Source organism: Ranitomeya variabilis, chromosome 4 (assembly GCF_051348905.1).
Source record: "Ranitomeya variabilis isolate aRanVar5 chromosome 4, aRanVar5.hap1, whole genome shotgun sequence".
Lineage (NCBI taxonomy): Eukaryota > Metazoa > Chordata > Amphibia > Anura > Dendrobatidae > Ranitomeya > Ranitomeya variabilis.
In genome coordinates, this window is record NC_135235.1 from 567,212,741 (window position 1) to 567,226,370 (window position 13,630).

Here is a 13,630-nt window from a genome sequence, read left to right on the forward strand (position 1 = left end):
AGCAGACCCAGCACATACTGGCGCCGGCCCGCATACTGGCGCCGGCCCGCAGAGCCCCGGCCCGCACATACCGGCGCCGGCATGCAGAGCGCGCATATACCGGCGCCGGCACATACCGGCGCGCACATACCGGTGCCGGCACGCAGAGCCCCGGCGCCCGCACAATCATCCCTGCCTAGCCCCGCCCGCCCCCAGCACAGCCCCGCAGTCAGCCACCAGCCCCGCCCACAGCCCAGTCACTCTTGATGAGTGACTGCTGACTGTGAGGCTGGCTCACGCCTGCTGCTGACGTCATGTCAATTTCCAGAGTCTGGAAATTGACGTGACGTCGGCGGAAATAAGCGGCGGCTGCAGCCTGGGGGTCACGTGACCCGGACTCAGCCGCCGGCTCAGAGGCGAAAACGGCAACGGAAGGTATTTACACAATTCATTAGGGGCCCCGGGGGGATACATTGGGGGGTTAATTGAAAGTAGTGGACAACCCCTTTAACGTGCACACCCAAAAGTGAAGGGAGGGAATGTACAGGTGCCGTCATGGGCTCAGAGAAATACCGTTATCGGTAAGAACTATATTTTTCTCTGTCGCCCATGACGGCACCACGGAGAGATTTCATAGATTGTACATTCAGGGAGGGACCACTGCTTCCAGAACCCTTTTACCGAAGGTAAGGTCCGAAGATGAGATAAGGTCCAATCTATAGTGCCTATAGAATGTGGAAGGTGATGACCAAGTAGCAGCTCTACATATCTGGTCAATAGAAGCTCCGGCCTTCTCCGCCCAAGAAGCTGCCACTGCCCTCGTTGAGTGAGCCTTGACCTCCCCTGGAACGGACATTCCACTTGATGAGTATGACAGGCTGATAGCGTCCGTGATCCATCTCGCCAGAGTGGCTTTGGAGGCTTTTTTCCCCCTTTCGGGGACCCTGAAAGCACACAAAAAGAGAGGCATCCTCCCTACTCTGGTGGCTTCTATGTACTGCATGAGGCATCTCCTGACATCTAGTGTATGTAACGATTCCTCCTCCTTATTTTTTGGGTTAGGACAAAATGAGGGAAGAGATATCTCTTGAGTTCTGTGGAATCGGGATGCCACTTTCGGGAGGTATGCTGGGTCTATTTTGAGAATAACTCTATCCTCTAAAACTGTGTGTATGGAGGGTTAGCAGATAGTGCCTGTATGTCGCTAATTCTACGAGCAGATGTGAGGGCGACTAGCAGGGATGTTTTGAGGGATAGGAGTTTTAACGGGACATCCTCCAAGGGTTCGAAGGGTGGTTTAGTCAGTGCTTTAAGGACCAAATTTAAATCCCATTGAGGGGCAGTTTTTATTGGAAGTGGCCTCGATCTACCTGCTGCCCTGATGAACCTTGAAACCCACCGATTACCTGCCAAATCATAATTAAACAGGGCTCCCAATGCTGCCACATGGACTTTCAGGGTACTCGTTGCTAAACCGATCTCCAACCCGTTTTGTAATAATTCTAATATGGTTTTAAGGGGGACCTCTTCCCCTATTTTGGTGCTCGATGATGACAGGAATTTTTTCCATATCTTTCCATATTGCTTTGTTGTAACCAGTTTCCTACTTTGTAAAAGAGTGGATACCACCCCTTGCGAAAACCCTCTATCTTTTAGTAGCTTCCTCTCAAATGCCAGGCTGTCAAGTGTAAGCTCGTAACTTGTGGATGGTTGACCGGGCCTTGGGAGAGTAAGTCTGGAAGGTCTGGGAGTACCCACGAGTCGGATATTGACATTCTCCTCATCCAAGAGAACCAAGGTCTCTTCGGCCAGAACGGGGCTATTAAGATCACATGAGCCCCGTCCTCCCGAATCTTCCTCAGCACTGCCAGAATCAGAGCAAATGGGTGATATGTGTAAGCCAGCTGATGTAGCCATGGAATCAAGAACGCATCCAGAGCTACTGGATTCCCCCGAGGAGTTATGGAGCAGAAAGAGGTTACTTTTTTGTTTGTGTTGTTGGCAAAGAGGTCTATGTCGGGAACCCCCCATTTTTTCGTGATCCGGGTGAATACTGCCTGATTTAGCTCCCACTCTCCTTGTTTTAGACTGGAGCGGCTCAGAAAGTCCGCTTTGTAATTGTCCACTCCCCTTATATGCAGACTTGTCAGGGATAGAAGGTTGCTCGTTGCCTCGGGTACTTCCATCAGATTTTTGGAGCGAGTACCCCCTTGGCGATATAGGTATGCCACTACAACCCTGTTGTCTGACATGACTCTGACGTGGTGAGAGTGAAGGGCCCCCAAGAATTCCAGCAGGGAGAACTTGACCGCTAGAAGTTCTTTCATATTGGAAGATTCTTTTTCCCAAATGAGCCCCCCCCCACCCGCTGGGGCTTGCGTCTGTTGTCAGTATTTTTGAGATTGGGATTACCCACGGGACTCCCTGGGAAAGATTCTTTTGCGATGCCCACCAGATTAGTGACCGAGTTGTGTTTGGAGATAATCTCAACCGACTTTCTAAACGCCCTCCCAGAGAGATCTCCTCTGACAAAATCTGCCATTGAAGGTGTCTCGAATGGAGCTGACCCATTGGACCGCAGGTATGCATGAAGTAATGGATCCCAAGAGGGACATAGCCTGATGTAGAGTTATAGAGGGAAGAGCTTGTATTTTGGACACTAGCCTTATTATTCTCTGTATTTTCTCCCCGGGAAGCCGGCATTCTTCCTTTATAGAGTCTAGAGTAAGACCTAGGTATTCCTGGACCTGGGAAGGCCCAAACTGGACTTTTTTAAGTTTATTAGCCAGCCCAGTTCCTCTAGAGACCTCGTTACTGTTTCCAGCTGATTGCTGCAGTGTTGGGGAGAGGACCCTATCACCAAAAAGTCGTCCAGATATGGTACAATCAAGGTGTCTTGCTCTCTGAGATGAGCCATCACCTCCGCAATTAGTTTTGTGAATATTCTCGGGGCTATTGCTAGTCCGAAAGGTAGGGCTGAAAATTGATAGTGACATAATATCCCCCTGATATGAACTGCTATCCTGAGAAACCTCTGGTGATCTATGTGGATAGGGACGTGATAGTAGGCATCCTTCAGGTCCAGGACTACCATGAAACACAGAGGAAACAGCATTTTTATAGATGACTTTATTGTCTCCATTTTGAACGGTTGAACCTCTAGGTATTTGTTTAGGCTTTTCAAGTTTATGATAGTCCTGTACGACCCATCCGGTTTTTTTCTCAGAAATAGAGGGGAATAGTAATCTTGCCCTCTTTCTTGTGGGGGAACTTCCAGAAGAACTCCCTTGTCCACTAGTCCCATGACTTCGTTTTCCAATGCCAATTGCTCTTCCACTGAAGACCTTGGAGATGTTATCGAAAAAGAGGGGCGAGGGGTTTTTAGAAATGTTAGTTTCAGCCCTGATTTTATTATGCCCAGGATCCACTGGCTGCAAGTAATCTTTTCCCAGGCCGGGAGAAAGAGTGACAATCTTCCCCCCACCTGGGGCCAACCTTCATTGGGAAGGTTTCTTGTTGTCGCTGGGGTTTTTGTTAGGCTACGTTCACATTTGCGTTGTGCGCCGCAGCGTCGGCGCCGCAGCGCACAACGCAAACAAAAACGCAGCAAACCGCATGCACAACGCTGCGTTTTGCGCCGCATGCGTCGTTTTTTTCATTGAATTTGGACGCAGCAAAAATGCAACTTGCTGCGTCCTCTGCACCCCGACGCGGGCGCCGCAGCGACGCATGCGGCGCAAAACGCAAGTGCGCCGCATGTCCATGCGCCCCCATGTTAAATATAGGGGCGCATGACGCATGCGGCGCCGCTGCGGCGCCCGACGCTGCGGCGCTGGCCGCAAATGTGAACGTAGCCTTAAACAAGTATCCTTTATTTCTGCTTTTCTTATCTTCCCATTTTCCCTGGTTTCTCCCTTGCTTTTTACGGAAAAACCTCTTGCTCCGAAAGGGCCGTCTATAAGCGGGGAAGCCCAGGGAGGGAAAAGATTTCTTTTTATCTCCTGCCTTCTCCAGGATGTCATCCAGGGTGGGACCAAACAAAAACTCCCCTTCACAAGGAATGGTACATAACTAAGGGTACCGTCTCACAGTGGCACTTTGGTCGCTACGACGGTACGATCCGTGACGTTCCAGCGATATCCATACGATATCGCTGTGTCTGACACGCAGCAGCGATCAGCGACCCCGCTGAGAATCGTACGTCGTAGCAGATCGTTTGGAACTTTATTTTGTCGCTGGATCTCCCGCTGTCATCGCTGGATCGGTGTGTGTGACACCGATCCAACGATGCGTTCGCTTGTAACCAGGGTAAACATCGTGTTACTAAGCGCCGGGCCGCGCTTAGTAACCCGATGTTTACCCTGGTTACCATCGTAAATGTAAAAAAAACCAAACAGTACATACTCACATTCCGGTGTCCGTCAGGTCCCCTGCCGTCTGCTTCCCGCACTGACTGTGAGCGCCGGCCGGAAAGCAGGGCACAGCGGTGACGTCACCGCTGTGCTCTGCTTTTACTTTACGGCCGGCCGGCGCTGACAGTCAGTGCGGGAAGCAGACGGCAGGGGACCTGACGGACACCGGAATGTGAGTATGTACTGTTTGTTTTTTTTTACATTTACGATGGTAACCAGGGTAAACATTGGGTTACTAAGCGCGGCCCTGCGCTTAGTAACCCGATGTTTACCCTGGTTACCCGGGGACTTCGGCATCGTTGGTCGCTGGAGAGCTGTCTGTGTGACAGCTCCCCAGCGACCACACAACAACTTACCAACGATCACGACCAGGTCGTATCGCTGGTCGTGATCGTTGGTAAATCGTTTAGTGTAACGGTACCCTTAGATTTTGTCTGTAAGTCCCCCGGCCAGCACTTAAGCCAGAGGGCGCGCCTAGCTGCGTTAGAGAAGACTGCTGATCTAGCAGCTAATCTAATAGAATCAGCAGAAGCATCTGCTAAAAATGCGGCCGCCCCTCTTAATACAGGCAAGGTGCTCAGTATGGAGTCACGGGATGTTTTCCCCTTTAGCTGGCTCTCCAGTTGGTCTAACCAAATCATTAGCGAACGGGACGTGCATGTGGCGGCGACTGCCGGTTTTAGACTTCCCCCAGCTGATTCCCAGGAACTTTTGAGAAAGGCATCCGCCTTTTTGTCCATAGGGTCCTTCAAGACCCCCATGTCCTCAAAAGGGAGGGCAAATTTCTTAGATGCCTTAGATATAGCTACCTAGTTTGGGGGCTTTTTCCCAAAAGGAGCAGGATTCATCCTCAAAAGGGTACTTTCTCTTTGGTGTTAATAACACCTTCCTTACGGGTTTTTTCCACTCTTTTTTGATTAGTGCGGAAATTGTCTCATTAAGCGGAAAAGCCCTCTTCTTCTTTTGCTCAAGACCCCCGAATATAATGTCCTGGACCGACCTTTTGGGGTGAGAGTCTACTAACCCCATAGTGCTCCTGACTGCTTTTATGAGGCCATCGGTGTCTTCCAAGGGGAAACAGCTGTGACCCCCAGAGGAAGAAGAAGATGATGAAGAAGAAGAGGAGGAATTAGACGAATCTGAGTCCGCATCATCACTGTCTGTATTAGACACCGGAGACGGGGACCTGTGTCTAGTCTTCCTCCGTTTTTTTCCACTCTTAAGAGATCTAAAGGTGTCTTCTACCTGATTTTTAATCAGGGTTTTAAGATCGGCTGCAAACCCGGGAAGCCCCTCAAAAACTGTTTGCTGTATACATATATTACAAAGTCTCTTCTCCCAGGTACACGGTGTTCCAAATTATTATGCAAATAATATTTCCTCATATTTTCTCTAAATTACCTATCTGAATTGCAGTCATTGTTATTTCCCAGTCATCTACTATTCTAGTATAATTGCAATGTTTTGGAAAAAACTGCCTATGAAAACAGTATCTTTTTAAAAAAAAATAAACACTCAAAATGCATGTTCCAAATTATTATGCACAGCAGAGTTTTCAACCTTTTTTTTTTTATTTTGAACAAAAAAATGGTCAATTGTGAAGTTATAAGCATTATCACCTTATTACAAAATGAAATCAAACAGTTTTCAAGCGAAAACTTTATTCTAGGTGATGTTACATTTGCACGTAGGACCCCTTGTTCAAAAGAAGCTTCTGAACTCTCTCGTCCATTGAATTTGTCAGTTTTTGGATGGTTTCTGCTTCAATTGTTTCGCATGTGGACAGAATACCCTCCCAGAGCTGTTGCTTAGATGTGAACTGCCTCCCGCCATCATAGACACTCCTTTTGATGATGCTCCAGAGGTTCTCAATGGGGTTGAGGTCAGGGGAAGATGGTGGCCACACCATACGTTTGTCCTCTTTTATGCCCATAGCAGCCAGAGATGCAGATGTGTTTTTTGCAGCATGAGACGGTGCATTATCATGCATGAAAATGATCTTGCTGCGGAAAGCACGGTTCTTCCTCTTGAACCATGGCAGGAAGTGTTGTTTTAGAAACTCCACATAGATTATGGAGTTCATCTTTAGCCCTTCAGGGATCATAAAGGGGCCGACAATCTCTCTCCCCATGATTCCAGCCCAAAACATTACTCCACCTCCTCCTTGTTGGCGCCTTAGCCGTGTTTTCATGGGGTGTCCATCCTCCACTCCATCCATCTGGACCATCGAGCGTTGCACGGCACTCATCGGTGAACAAAACAGTTTGGAAGTCAGTCTTTATGTATCGTTTGGCCCACTGGAGCCGTTTCTGCTTGTTGCAGTGGATAGAGGTGGTCGACAGGATGGCTTATGCACAGCTGCAAACCTCTGAAGGACCCTGCATCTTGTTGTTCTGGGGACGTTGGAGACACCAGCAGCTTCAAAAACTTGTCTGCTGCTATGACAAGGCATTTTTGCAGCTGCTCTTTTAACCTTACGCAATTGCCTGTTGGAAAGAGTACTCAATTTTTCCTTATCAGCACGCACACGTGTGTGCTGGGAATCAGCTACATACTTCTTGATTATGCGATGATCATGATTACGTGTCTTGGCAATGTTGATTGTAGTCATGCCTTGACCTAAATACTCCACAATTTGTTGCTTCTCAGCAGCCGACACATCCTTTTTCTTTCCCATTTTGGCAAAAAATGTAGGCTGCTTAATAATGTGGAACAGCCTTCTTAAGTAGTCTTGCCTTTATTTGGACACACCTGCCAAACTAATTTGCACAGGTATCTGCAATTGCTTTCAGTGATATAAAGAGCCCTGACACACATCACCATCAATGAGTTTAAATGACAAACAAAAAAATTCTAACCTTATCACTCCTAAACTCTATGTGCATAATAATTTGGAACACAGTGTAATTGGAAGGTCTTCTCTACAAAGGGCACAAATCCTATGCTTAGTTTTCCCTAAGCTTTTCTTCCCCTAGAGTAAAAAAGAGACAAAATAATACCCTTACTGTCTCTAACTTTCACGAAGATCACTTACCACCTCAAGGACCCATAAATACCGGTTGGGGATGCTCTGCATCTGTCTTTTTTCCCAACGCCGTACAGGACTCCTTGCTATGCTGGGACCTTTGGTGTTCTTTACCGGTGGTATCCTGGTGTCCCTTTTGTTGTCGCCGTTTTAGCTGCTGCTGCTACTGCGGCGATGCTGGTGGTGATTCTGGTAAGGGTGATGCCAGGTCGCTCATAGTTGACTGTAGGCTGTGCCTTACGTAGGCTGCTGTTAGGCTGTGGCTTGTACTGCGGCCGGCTAATGCTGCGGCTGGCGCTGCGGCTTGTGCTGCGGCTGGCGCTGTGGCTATTGCTGCGGCTGGTGCTGTGGCTGGTGCTGCGGCTCGCACTGAGGCTCGTGCTGCGGCTTGTGCTGCGGCTATTTTTTGCCCACAAATGGCTGGAGCAGCTTGCTTTTTATGCGGCAGCGATTCCCGCCGCTTAATTCGAATCTGCGCCTGCGCAGAAGCACCTCTTCCGGCGCCCGCGCCTGCCCTCGCCTGTGCAGAAGCGCCGTCCGCCGGCGCCTGCGCAGAAGCGCCGTCCGCCGGCACCCGCGCAGAGGGACGTTATCGTCTCCCAAATCCTGCGCTCGCGCAGTTGGCCCAAGATGGCGCCGCGCATGGCACGAATGAGACGCTGCCCACCGGAGCTCCCGGTCTCTGCTCCTGCAGCCTTCTTAACGCGCGGTCCCTGCACGCCGGGCGGCTATGCAGTGTGCAGGCTGACGCTTTCAAAGGGAGAGCCGCGCCGCTCCTCCCGCAACCACAGAGGGACTCCCCTGGATGTTGCCGCTGCTGCATCTTACCTGGGGAGGTGACCGCGAACTCCATGTCACCTCCCCCGCACACCGTAGAGGCCCACTAGCCCCAGCGGTGGCGCCTCGGGTCACCACACCAGCCGAGGCATGGGGACCCCCGCTGCCTGAGTCGGACTGATTGGCCCCGGAATCCCACGACGATCTTCTTCTGGTAAGTCTGTAGGTCTCCCATCAAGGACAGGAAACCAACTGATGCGGGAGAGTGGTACCGCCTTTTTATCTGTAGGTTTCCTGTCCTTGGTGGGCGGATCCCCTCTCCGTGGTGCCGTCATGGGCGACAGAGAAAACAGTGCGTTTTTCCTGCAGATTTATCGCGGATTTACCGCAATTTTTGTGCGGATTCTACTGCGGTTTTACACCTGCAGTTTTCTAATATGGAGCAGGTGTAAAACCGCTGCGGAATCCGCACAAAGAATGGAGATGCTGCGGAAAATAAACCGCTGCGTTTCCGCGCGTTTTTTTCCGCAGCATGTGCACAGCGATTTTTATTTTCTATAGGTTTACATACTACTGTACATACTACGGTACTGTACACCGCATGGAAAACTGCTGCGGATCCGCAGTAAAAACAGCAACGTGTGAACATGGCCTAATAAGCAGACTGGCCACTGATCTCCTGACCTGAAGTTAACAGCCTCATAGTCATATATGAGACTGTTCTGTTTGGATCAGGAGACTTGTAGCTAGTCATGAAGTCGTGGACAATATAAAGACATCTGAATTTGGCCAGTGAGATACTAAAGAGCCACGAATGTGACTCAGGCTCCTCTATGTTTCCAGACTCTGCTAAATATCCAACTATTAGTGATAATTAATGAATTATACAATCTGTTATTAACATTGGAAATGTACAATATAGTAACAACAGATATTTTGTTTTAAAGCTGGAATTGGTACTACTAGTAATGACTCCACTGGATTGGAATCCAACTCCACAGCCCTGTGAAGAGCATATTCTGCATCGGACAAATCATCATGGCCATGTATTTATTCATTTGAAAAGTGACCATATAATCTCTGGTATGGCAAATCATTGTTTTTCTGAGGTTTTGAGCTGTTGAATCTATGCACAAAATAAATTAAAGGGGTGAACATGATTGGACAAACAATGCAGCAATACAACACACGACCCGTGGATAGTTGTGGTGCAGTTTCAGAAAGACAGTAGCCAAGTACTTCTCTATCTGAACTTTGACTCATTTAATCAAGTCTTTCAAACTGCAGCTCCCAAAGCGATCAGCTGATCAAACCAACTCAGTTTCCATGGCACTGGATAGTGTCTAATCAGATACATGGATATCCTACAAGACTGGATTCAGCCAGAAAGTGACTTCTCTCTAAGGCTACTTTCACACTAGCGTCGTGCACTGCATGTCGCAATGCGTCGTTTTGTAGAAAAAACGCATCTTGCAAAATTGCTTGCAGGATGCGTTTTTTCTCCATAGACTTGCATTAGCGACGCATTGCCACACGTCGTAACTGTCGTGCGACGGTTGCGTGGTGTTGCGTGGGACCGTCGGCACAAAAAAAGTTACATGTAACGTTTTTTGGTGCGTCGTGTCCGCCATTTCCGACCGCGCATGTGCGGCCGGAACTCCGCCCCCGCATCCCCGGACATCACAATGGGGCAGCGGATGCGTTGTAAAACTGCATCCGCTGCCACCGTTGTGTTTTCTAATCACAGTTTGCGTTGGTACGTCGCAACGTCGCATTGCGACGTGCGTCGTATGACGCTAGTGTGAAAGTAGCCTAAGATGTTCATATGCTTTAGTAGTGGTTTTCTTCATGAGACAACCTGTTTAAACAAAATTTTTCACAGATAAACCATTCGAGAGGGTTGTCCAGGGCACAATATGAAACCGGTAGGAATGTGACACCTGACATCCACATCGATCAGCTAAAATTTGTTCTGGTGGCAGCAGCAGGACATGAGCGATGTACTGGACAGAATAAAGCAGCTCAGTACATTGTGGTCCCTGCTGAGTACTGCTGTTTATCTTTCATCCACCGTACATAGCATATATTTGGTCACTGCCAGAGTGAATTTAAGATGATTGGTGATGGTAATTTAAGATGATTGGTGGTGGTGACGGGTGTCAGTTCCCTACCAATCTCATATTGATGACCCACACAACCTCTTTAATAACACATAATACACTATAATATCTTAGAAAAATGTAATCCAAAATACACAAAAGTACAGTGCAGATACCCTGGAAACCAGCTGGTCAAGTTTCAGAAGCAACTCCTTGCTGCATTTTTGAGGAATGGGCTCTTTTTGTAGAAGGTCTTCAAGGAAACGAAACTCATGTCTTCTTAAAGCATGGTCAATGTTTGCTTCTAACTAAAGAACAAAGAATATCCCATTACCACTTGTAGGTGCTAACTATTCCCAGCTTTCAACAATCTCTTGTTGTACTATACCTTCAGTTCTTCTTTAACAGGCATTGTGATACAATCTGTAAAAAATAATAATTAGGAAATTATATTGTAAATAGAAATATGTATTTTTATGTTTTAGGCTATGTGCACACGTTGCAGAATGTCTGCAGAATTTTCCTGCGCAAAACCTGACTCTTTTTGCGTTTTTTTCCGGAAATTCCGCAAAATTAATGAACATGCATTATGTGCACAACAATGCGGAATTCCATTAGAAATAATGCGAAGCGTTTTGTAAGCATATTTTAAGCGTTTTTACAGCAAAAAAACTAAAAAAAAAACACAACGTGTCCACATAGCCATAGAGTTTTCCAATGTTATGCAAGAGGGAAAGCAAGTAGGAATTTCCAGGATTAAAAAAAAAATAAAAATGTAGCCAAGGAGAAGGAAAGTTACAGGGGTTGTCCAACATGGCTGCTTTGTTTCAAAAACACCGCCACTCCTGACCATGGGTCTCAACAAAATTGATCAATCTGTTTCCGTTATTGCTTATGTATACAAGCTAGTAAAGAAGCACAGAGCGTTCTCATGCAGCGGTGCCATGAGATCACAGGGGCTCATCAGCTGATGAACTTTCTCATCGCAGCTCAGTGCTACACACTAAAGTAGTGATTACACGCTCCTGTCAGTGTGTTGCTGGCTGCCGGAGTTGAGCAGTCGCATCAGCTGATATGACTGTTCTACAAGTGGAGAGGAGAGAGACATGGGAGCTGCAGCCGTAGAAGGTGGAGATGTTCGGGGTTGTTGGAAATCACCCCTGAGGTTGCCGATCCAGCTGGTGAAGGCAGCTACAACGAGGAAACAAAGGATTTAGTCCGGCACACCTATCCTGGTAAAATCTGTGATGTTTATTTCATTCATCTAATATAACGCTGGGAGCGTCACTCTGTCCGAAGCCTTTATAGACTGCGCAAGCGCCGGCGCAGTCTGGACCCCACAGAGGGCCGCTCCCAGGAGATCGCGGTGTGCGTAAGCACTGAACGCACACCGCGATCTCCAACGGAGAAGCAGGGACGTGCCAGTAGGGTGAGTATGCTATATTTACTTGTCCCCGTTCCAGTGATGCGCACTGCTCCATCCTCCGCCTGCGACTGTTCAGTCAGAGGGCGGCGCGCATTAACGCGTCATCGCGCCCTCTGAACTGAACGGTTCAGAGGGCGCGATGACGCGCTTAATGCGCGCCGCCCTCTGACTGAACAGTCACAGGCAGAGAACCCGGAAGATGGAGCGGTGCGCAGCAGTGGAACGGGGGACAGGTAAATATTGCAAGTGCCGGGGGCCTGAGCTAGCGGCGACTCCGGCACCTGACCCCCCCAGCGCGCCGGTGTCCCAGCCTGCTCAGGCCACCAGCACTCGGCGCCCAGCACAGCCGCCCGCACTCACCACCGCTACGCACAGCCGCCCGCACTCAGCACCGCCAAGCACAGCACCGCCACGCACAGCCGCCCGCACTCACCACCGCCACGCACAGCCGCCCGCACTCACCACCGCCACGCACAGCCGCCCGCACTCACCACCGCCACGCACAGCCGCCCGCACTCACCACAGCCGCCCGCACTCACCACAGCCGCCCGCACTCAGCACAGCCGCCCGCACTCAGCACAGCCGCCCGCACTCAGCACAGCCGCCCGCACTCAGCACAGCCGCCCGCACTCAGCACAGCCGCCCGCACTCAGCACAGCCGCCCGCACTCAGCACAGCCGCCCGCACTCAGCACAGCCGCCCGCACTCAGCACAGCCGCCCGCACTCAGCACAGCCGCCCGCACTCAGCACAGCCGCCCGCACTCAGCACAGCCGCCCGCACTCAGCACAGCCGCCCGCACTCAGCACAGCCGCCCGCACTCAGCACAGCCGCCCGCACTCAGCGCGCAGGATGGGAGCACATGACAGGATGGGGACGTAGGATGGAGCAGCACATGATAGGATGGGGGCGCAGGATGGAACAGCATATGACAGGATGGGGACTGGGGACGCAGGATGGAGCAGCACATGATAGGATGGGGGCGCAGGATGGAACAGCACATGACAGGATGGGGATGCAGGATGGAGCAGCACATGACAGGATCGGGGCGCAGGATGGGAGCACATGACAGGATGGGGATGCAGGATGGAGCAGCACATGACAGGATGGGAAAGCAAGATGGGAGCAGCACATACCAGGATGGAGATCATATACCAATATAAATGCTCGCCACCCGGACGTAGAACGGGTTCAATAGCTAGTACTAAATAACATTAAAAGAAACCTTTCGTGTTTCTGGCGCAAGATAGCGCCCTTAGTCATATATATATATATATATATATATATATATATATATATACAAGAGGCATCGGGATTACTCGCTAATCCCGCCCCCTGCACAGTAGCTCCCGCCCCCCACTACATCACCACACATTCCCCCATCCCATTACCACACACAATCCCGCCCCCACATTACCACACATAATCCTGCCCCCCCACCACATCACCACACACAATCCCGCCCCCCACAAATCCCACCCCCCACATCACCACACATAATTCCGCCCCCCAACACATCACCACACAATCCCGCCCCCCAACACATCACCACACAATCCCGCCCCCCCAACACATTACCACACAAAATCCCGCCCCCCACCACATTACCACACATAATCCCGCCCCCCACCACATCACCACACATAATCCCACCCCCCCACCACATCACCACACATAATCCCGCCACCCCACCACATTACCACAGATAATCCCGCCCCCCAGCACATTACCACACATAATCCCCCCACCACATTACCACACATAATCCCGCCCCCCAGCACATTACCACACATAATCCCCCCACCACATTACCACACATAATCCCGCCCCCCCACCACATTACCACACATAATCCCGCCCCCCCACCACATTACCACACATATTCCCGCCCCCACCACATTACCACACATAAT

The 13,630-nt window shown here is 49.9% G+C and overlaps 1 protein-coding gene across 2 annotated transcripts in view; it reads right to left on the reverse strand.

The window, feature by feature from the left end:
* SYCP2 (synaptonemal complex protein 2) overlaps positions 1 to 13,630 on the reverse strand; it is a 551,324-nt gene that overhangs the window by 520,822 nt on the left and 16,872 nt on the right. For both annotated transcript variants that reach the window (XM_077252835.1, XM_077252834.1), the window contains exons 2-3: positions 10,681 to 10,715; positions 10,469 to 10,600 (exon numbers count right to left, since the gene is read on the reverse strand). In XM_077252835.1, coding sequence (XP_077108950.1) covers positions 10,469 to 10,600; positions 10,681 to 10,704 — 156 coding nt within the window. In that variant the 5' untranslated portion in view covers positions 10,705 to 10,715. The remainder of the gene's footprint in view (positions 1 to 10,468; positions 10,601 to 10,680; positions 10,716 to 13,630) is intronic.